Below are 9,136 nucleotides of genomic sequence, written 5' to 3'. Positions count from 1 at the left end.
ATGGGAACTTTTTGATGGACAAATCTATGAAACTGACAATGATTTTCCACCTTGGAAAAACTTTGTCATCAGAAAAAATGATGGGAAAATATTCAAACTTTTCCCAATCCAGACAGAGGACTCTGTGAAAGACTCTGTCCTTGCCACAAATTGGACTAATCTTGCTCTTTCCAGTTTGGAAAAATATCTGAGAAACCGGCATAAGTCCATAGAAGAAATGAATGACATTCTGAAAGACTTAATGAATAGAATGTTGCAAAAGCAGGATTATGCTTTGGTTTGTCTGAATGATAATGTCAAGACTCTAGGAGAAAATGATAAACATATAGCTGCAAGTTTGGATAAACTTAGGATATCTACAAAAAAAAGAGATAGTTGATGCAACTTATTCCATGGAAAAGAAATTGTTAGAGTAAATTCTAGTCTTGATATTATAAAGAAGCAAGTTTTGAATGTTTCCAATTCTATTGAATTATTGAAGAAAAAGCCTTCATCAGATTCCTACAAATCCACTACCTTGTTCAGTGAACCCTCCTCACAGATGCCCTACACTATCTCCGGTTCAGTATCAAGTCTTATAAAGCAGCCTGTAGAAATAGAATTTCCCAAACCAGGAACCTCTTATCCATACAGTCTTTTTGCTGCCCCAAGTTATTTTGGACATTTAAAATCCAATCCCATAACTTCCTCACATTCTAGTACATCAACCAGTTCCTCTCTAACAGAATGGATTAAAATGAAGAAAGCAGAGGAGGAAAATGTAAAAGAGGAAGAAACAGGAAGAAGACAATGGTATGATGAGGAAGAAAAAGAAGCTACCGGGTTGCACAAGATAGAGATAGATGATGAAGAACCTTCCCTAGAAAAACTTGAGGAGTATGTACAGAATTTTTCTCCTCAAGATAAAGCTCAGTTTAACATTCCTGAAGACCATATGGTCAATGCGACCACATCCAGATCTACCTGGAACTCTACTTGGAGCCCTGCCCCAGACAGAAGAGATTTGATGAAATCTGAATATCATAAAGATTGGTCTGCATCTTCCACATATTCGTGGAATATAGATAATTGCACTGAGGCAGAAGTTTTGTCAGTCATGCATTCTATGCTTGTTTGTTATAGAACTTATTTGGCTGATGACATTGGACCCATTAATTCTACCAGAAGAATTATTGGTGGGTTCGAAGGATCTTTAGACTCATGGTTAAAAGCTGAAACATTGAAAGATCCTGCCCTGTTAACAACATGGGAAAATTCACAGGTTTTAAATGCAAATGGAAGTGTGTACATGGACCGGACAATGTCACTCCCTGTAAACAATATGATTGGTTGTTTACTTTATGGAATTACTGTCAATTTCATTGGGTTGTCGCAGATTAACAATGATCTAACTGATATCACTTTGGTTGCTATGAAACTCCATAATATGCAGCATTTTGATGATCATTTTAATGAGTTCCTACATAGGTTGCGTACTTTATCCCCTAAACTTATCCTTGAACCAAAATAGAAAGAAATATTCATCTTCTCTTTACCATTATGGGTTAATTACGTGGCAAAATTGGTGATTACAAATTTGGAATGATAAAACAAGCCGTTAAGGCAATAATTGCTTAACTCTGCTCACAAATGAAGATTGCAAGAGCAGCCACAAATCCAAGAATGCCCCATGGCTATCAACAATTATGCAATCAATGACATCTACAGGAAAAAGAAGCACTCTTCAAATAATATAACCTTTTTGCTTGCACTCTTCAAATAATATAACCTTTTTGCTTGCAGTAGGTAGTATAAGAAACATATTTTTTATTAGCAATACAATAATGCAAGTATGTTGTACTTTCTGATATAATTATACAGTTCATATAATAAAACCGCGGTCTGTTTTTTTATTTTTTTATTTTAGGATGTAGGTTTGAGTTTTTCCTTGGAAGTACGTTGTAGTTTCTGATATAATTATACCGCTTTTATTTTAGGATGTAGGTTTGAGTGTTTTTGGAATAATGTTCTGTTATACTATTAGTCTTAGTTTTTTCCCGTGAATATTTCACTTATTTTAAATTAAATTAATTAATTAATTTGGATATTTAAATGATTTATTGAAATATAATAAAATTGTAGATTTTTGTGACATAAAAATATAATATTTTATTATTATTATTAATTACTTTATATTTTTTTAGAATTAATAAAAAATTATCATACTTCACATATTTTTTTACAATAAGTTGTATTATCAAACAAAATTAAGACAATCAAAATAAGATTATCGATATTTTATAATATTTTTAATTAAACTGATCAGATATTAATATTAATTTTTATCTTTTACTATAATAGACATTGTTTTTTTATTTAGAGAATATTTTATATAAAAGAAAATAAAAATCACACATGATCCTCCTAGTGACCTAGAAAATGTCTCTATCCTCATGACAATAATACTATACTTTGTTATCTATCTTAATAGAAATAATTGTTTTTGTTACCATTTCTCTTTTTCTTACTCTATATTTAATAGAAATGCCGTGAACATTCAATAAGCTTATGAGAGTAATCCTCAGCTAAAATCACATCATACTTTATGAGACTACTCTCATAAACCTGATATGGATCACATAAACCTCAATTCAACAATTCAATAAGCTGTTGCCAGCTAAATAGTGTTGCAAGATGCACTCAAGCACATCCCAATCAAGTATATAAACAGTGTGTTAGTTCTTTTAACATTTTTTTTCGGAAAGAAAAAAACACTTTTTTATTAAAAATAAAAAGATCGTTTATATTTAATGATTCACTTTTTGATAATCATTCAGCAAATCTTACAAAACCAAGATTCAATTAGCTCATCAACAGAGCCATAAAAAGCAACCATCAATGACAAGGACATCAAGAATAGAAATAAGAAGATAAAAAAGGACACCAAAATACCAGGAAACATATTAGATATGAAAAGAACAAAAAAAAATAGAACCTCCTTCCCTGTGCATCCAAAAATATGGGGCCCGAGGCAGCCCACCATGTTTACACTTCAGTATAAAGATTATGTTTTTTGACTAGCAAGTTATTGAAATTTCAATTATATTTTGAAAATATTGGTAGGGATTTTTTTAGATTCAAGTAAAAAATGTTAAACTTCATAATTTCATGTGTTTTAGAAGTTTTTGATGGTGTTGAATTTATTTTCACCATCAAAAACATGATTCAAATATTGTTTCTACAAGATTTTTTGAATTTTTTTACTTAGATTCCAGTTAAGTTTGACAATCCAAACAATTCCTAGTAGACAACACCTCATAAAATATCAATCCCGAAAATCGATGTTCGTACATAGAATGAGCTAATTGGTTTTTCTCTATAAAAACATGCTGGAAGGTGATATCAGCTAAAAAGAGATGCTGGAAGGTGATATCAGCTAAAAAGAGAAAAAACAACTTAGTGTTTTGCATCAAGTTAACCAGAAAGGGACCTCGAAAACATTGCCCCCTGAATCCATAAAATGATTATCAATACTTCTCCCACCACTAGAATCTTGTCGATTACAAACCATGAGGCACACTGTAAATTTTTGCTCTGCAATTGAAACCGGCCACTTATGACCAGAGCAGTGTGAAATTAACATTTAGTTTTCCGGAACTGTCGCATCAGTTAGGGTTCGTTACTATAGTGTTTGAGTTTCGATTCTTGATGGTATGGAGGTTCATTCTTATCAGGTCTATAAATCGATTGACGCGAACAATATAAATTTATTTTGATTAATCAGATTCTAAAATTTTCATAAAAAATATGTTCAACAAATAAAAAAGAACATATCACACCACCGCTAAAATTGAAGAATGAAAAGCGCGCCGAAATTGAAAGTCCTGAGAGCGTACAAATATTTTGGGATTTTGTTAATTTAAATTTTACCATTTTCATAATTTTTTCTGTCTGACAGAACTTTATAATTTCTATGGAGACACAGATAGTGTTAGTGGGGCACAGTTTGATAGTGTTAGTGGGACACAGCTTGGGAGGCGTTAGCGTAGCCCGTGGATCTGAAGATTTCTCGCATCTCATTGCGGTAGCAGTGTATCTCTGCGCTTTTATGTTTCGGGGTGGAGAATCCATGCAGCGAGAAAAGGAATTTGTAAGGATTTTAGCTTTTACAAAGATGTAATTAATGAAATAAAAATATATATACAGCTGTGAGTAAGACCAATTATATGGTTTTTTTTACAAAGATATAATTAATAAATAAGAATATAGATACAATTGTGAGTAAGAGAAATTTTATGGTTTTTTTTTAATTTAGTAAAGATTTGTTTATTTTTACACATAGTATTAAATAGATGATCTTCATTTAGTTTAAATAGATGATATCCATTAAAAAAAATTAAAGTGTTTGATTTTTCAAACTAAAATAGTGACCTACCATACTAAGAAAAATATGAAATCTTTAAACAATACCCTGTTAATTGTCTTTGCATTTGCAGATGCAACGGGACAGAGATATTAATAGGAAAGGTGAATATAACTTTGGTAATGGCAGGGAAGAACCTCCCACATCTGTACTAGTGCCTAAAAAGTTTCAGAAGGATTTATTCTACGGTACAACCACATTGGTAAGCCTATTTTTTTTATTGGTTGATTATATTAATTTGGTACCAGTTATGTTTACTAATAACATTTTTTCTACTCTAACCTCCATATGGATAAGAATATTTTTTTACTTTTAATTAGTTAATTATATTAATTTAGTATTAATTAAATGCTTGGAGGAGTTGCCGACAAAGTTATGGAAATTTAGATCATAGAAAATTTAGCAAAGATTTTTGTAAATCCAAGTTATAGTTTTTAAGCTTCAAAATTTTAGGTGTCCTAGATGTTTTTGATGGTGCTTAGTCCATTTCCATCATCAAAAACACGATTCAAATAATGCCTCTACAAGATTTTCTGAAATTTTTTTACCAAATTCAAGCCACTTTTGACCTTGAGAAAAATTCCTGAACATTCCTTAGCCTCTTTAGACAACTCCCTAGCTAAATCTACTAACAACATTTTACCTCAAATAAATCAAAATACATAATCATATATTATTATTATTACATAATCATATATTATTATTATGTTGAAAAGGAGTGGTACTAAATATAATTTGATGTTGACAGGATGCAACTTTGGCTTCTCTCTTGCTCCGACCATGTCCAATCAGGGCAATGACAAACCTAAGCCCGGAGACCACAGATGAGCGCTATGTGGTTGTTCCAAGAGTTTTTATCAAGACTATTAACGATAACACGATCTCTCTTGCCGAACAAGAAGAGCTCATCGCCAATTCGCCACCAGAGAAGGTTTACAGTGTGGACACAGACCACAGTCCATTCTTCTCTGCACCGGAGAAGCTGCATAGTCTGCTATTAGAGATCGCCAACACATACTGCTTATGATTGCAATTAGCCTCTTTTACATCGAACGGAAAAACTTTATCTAAGTAAATCTTTATTTTCAGTAAATCTTTATTATTCGTGAAAAAAAAGAATATAGACACATTTTAAATAAAAACCTCGGTTTTTAAATTGTTATTGTTATTTTGTATTAGTTAGGTTCAGAGTTAGAATTTGGATTTTCTTTAATTTTTTTTTTTGTTGTTTAAGGTTTTTATATTTCCCTGGTTATATTTAAATTTTTTCTTTTCAAAAAAAATGTTTTTATAACAAATTAATCCTTTATTAATAAAGGTTTTATTAAAAAATTACCCTTCAATTACATAACTTTGTTAAAAAAATCACAATCAAAAAAAATATTTTTTCACATTCTTATTTTAATTCTAATTTTATTATTATTTTTATTATTAATTTAATTTATTTTAATTTGTTCTTCATTAATCATTATTAAAAAAATCTTTATATGATTTACCAATGTAATGTTTAATGTTCTTCCAATTTTTCTCAATTTTAATTTCAACTTTACTATTTTATGTATTTTAACCACAAAGATGGAATGGTTAGATATAATAAAGTTGAAAATGAAATGCCTTCTTATTTTTGAATGGATAGGTTAAAGAATAAGCAAAGTGAATGGACCTAGTAGTCATGAGAAGGAAAAGTTTGTTTTCCAATTCTAATGAATAATGAAATATTCTATTCTTGGAAGAAAAGAATAATCATTTAGTAGTTGTTCAGTTCTTACCATTATTTTACTACATATGCAATTGACATCAAATTTGTGGATGCTTAAGATTAATTGAATCTTCCGGCATAAGTTATTGACATCAATTCAGTTATAAGAAAGTACAAAGATGCAAATATTAATTATCTTTACCGTCAACAAATACATTACGAAGTCTAAGTTTGAATTGTTTTTCATCCCTTTAGAGTCATGTATACTTTATTTTCATTATTATAGAATTTGCAACCATATGCTACAAGGTTACAACTATTTTGTATGACTTTTCTAAAAAAATATGTAATTATTAAATTGCTCAATCATTTTATGGTAAGATTTCAAACATAACTAGTATTTTCAATTATAAAAATAAAACAGGCTAAAAAATGTGAACACTAACCTCTAATCCATGTTCCAGCAAGCATGGATTTCAATACACTAGGAATCTTAAATTTTATTGAAATCCAAATTTGAAATTACCCAACACCCAAATAAATTTTCTCATTATTAAATTGAATTATTCTTATTATTTGTATCACAAATTCTTCCCTCCTAAATAGAAAAAATATGTTAATGAGGAAAATTTTCTTCAATTAACTTTTTAAAAAGCAACTAAAAACCCGAATATATAGTTTATTATGGTTCCAAACAGTACAGGGCAAAAATTTATTATAAAATAAGAAAAAAATTAAACTACACGCATAATATCTATCGAATATATATTTTATTATGGTTCCAAACAGTACAGGGCAAAAATTTATTATAAAATCAGGAAAAAATTAAACTACACGCATAATATCTATCGCAATAACAGTGACCTGTGAGTATTTGGCAACATAGCGATCAATTCACCTTCTTTATGTCTCCTTGAAATTCATTTCGCATAACAAGTCCGAGTAAGCTTATCGAATAGCTGGACTTTGTGCTCCATTAGCCATTTTTATATATTTTTACAGTTCATTTTACTTAGGGTCCAACGGTTGCAGATATGCGTGGCCTTTTTTAGTGATGTCCAAGGAGACTAGAGAAACTTGGCCCTTTATGTTCATGGAAAAATTAAAATAAATAATAATAATAAAATTATTTTTATTATTTATTTTAATTTTTTTGAATCTGATTTAGTTTCAAGTTTGACATAAATTTTCATGTTTCGGATTTTTTTCAATTTTTCGAGAACGATTGCTACCATACATTTAATCTTTTTTTCAGCAAGAAAACGCTGTCTATTTTATATTATGTTAAAAACAGTACATAATTATGAAGAACAAATGTCTTCATAAGCTCTATGGTATTCACAACATGACTATATGGGATAGAAAATATTCTACATACAACTGCACTGTAGACTACAATTTGCAACAATTGTGAAACTAAATTTTTTGTGGCATAATTGCAAATATATCACAGAATTTCAAATAGATGCTATAAGCTCTAGATAAGACATTTACATATTCTGAAAATGATATGTCTCAAGACATTTACATATTTTGAAAATCTCTACCATATAGTGGGCATTCCTCATGTTTTCTTTATAGTAGCTAAAACAAAATTTGTACAAAATTTTACACAAAAACAAAAAGAAACTGGGTTTTTATGAACTTATGTGCATTGGAGTTCTACGTTTTTTATACAGTCTTCGGTGTCCTATCCAAGCAGCTTTAGACTTTCTACTTTTGTCTCGTCTTCTCCCATTTTGATCATGATATACATATCTTTTTCTATGGCTAATAAATCATCCGTTATTTTGTTATGTGTGCTGTTGATGTGCTGAATGGATGGGTTCTTAAAGGAATTCCATATGTTTTTATCCGTCTCATCCAGCCTTTTTGGGAGACCTCTTGGATATTGTTCTTTCCATGTACATGATCTATTAAGCATTTGGAATCCCCAAAAATTTGTACTCCAAGGATATCCAAAAACTTAATAAACCATAATAAGCCCCATAGAGCAACAGTATCTCCCTTCATGCTTATTCCTTCTCCCCCATCCCAGTGTACCCATAACTCTTGTTCTTCTGACATCCTTAAGCAGAAATTGCTCCCACATCTTCCTCCTTGAGTTGCCCCATCAAAATACAATACCCCACTGCGTAATTGTTGATCTGAAAGTTCCCCTTCTCGTTCTTTTCTTTTTCCTTGCTATCTACATTATGATCTCCTACAACCCACTGCTCTATGAGATCATATATTATGTTTTCCCCTCCTCGAAATGAACCAAAAATCAATTGGTTCCTACTTTTCCAAATTTCCAAGAATACAACCAAAGTGAGCACCGTCGTGCATTTATTCTGATTGCCCATTTTAAGCACTCCTCTATTGCGTTAAACTGAATAAAAAGAATCTGTAGCTCACTCGTGAAATGTTTCGAGATATTAACAGATTTGTGACAGTGTAAAAATAGGTGATCATTATCCTCTAAATTTTGAGGCACAGATAGTATAGGTGGTCATTATCCTTTGAATTTTGTCTGCAGAGATAACAAGGACCATGGTGGTTCTTCTTTCATAAGTTTCTCCATGTGAGATTCTTGTTTTGCCACCTTAGGCAAAAGAAAATTGCAATTTTTATTAGGACATTAATTTGCCAAAAGCTATAAAACCAACAACATTCTATATTCTAAATTTATGATTATCTCAAAATAAGCTACCATGTATTTAATTAAGTCACAGTTATGTTATATTTTAATTAACTCACAGTTATGTTATATTTTAATTAACTCACAATTACATTATGTTTTGCATTAAAATTTATCAATCGTGTTTTGCATAAAAATTTATCAATTGCTTGAAATCGGTTGGTCAACAGTGGCCTAATTAAAACTTCTAATTTTTATCGAAACATTCAAGACTCAAGAGTAACAACAAGGACAGCTGCAGGGCAACAAGTCCCTACCTTAAGGAGGCGGGAAGAAAAAAAAGTATAGCGAGGCATGCTGAATGTCATTTACCTTCAACAAGGTCTGGATGAATGACCCATAAGAAGAGCTACTC

At 30.7% G+C, this 9,136-nt stretch overlaps 1 protein-coding gene across 1 annotated transcript; it reads left to right on the top strand.

The window, feature by feature from the left end:
- Positions 1-736: 736 nt before the first annotated feature.
- LOC149263692 (methyl jasmonate esterase 1-like) lies at positions 737-5,429 on the top strand. Its single transcript, XM_089389801.1, has 5 exons — positions 737-1,280; positions 3,807-3,860; positions 3,993-4,129; positions 4,476-4,604; positions 5,151-5,429. The coding sequence occupies exons 1-5, from the start codon at positions 737-739 to the stop codon at positions 5,427-5,429; spliced, it is 1,143 nt and encodes a 380-aa protein (XP_089245927.1).
- Positions 5,430-9,136: the final 3,707 nt, after the last annotated feature.

Source organism: Pinus tabuliformis, chromosome 6, assembly GCF_031772625.1.
Source record: "Pinus tabuliformis cultivar Carrire ecotype Pingquan chromosome 6, CPIR1, whole genome shotgun sequence".
Taxonomy (NCBI): Eukaryota; Viridiplantae; Streptophyta; class Pinopsida; order Pinales; family Pinaceae; genus Pinus; species Pinus tabuliformis.
The sequence above is the reverse complement of the archived record's forward strand: the minus strand, read 5'-3'. Positions and strand labels throughout refer to the sequence as shown.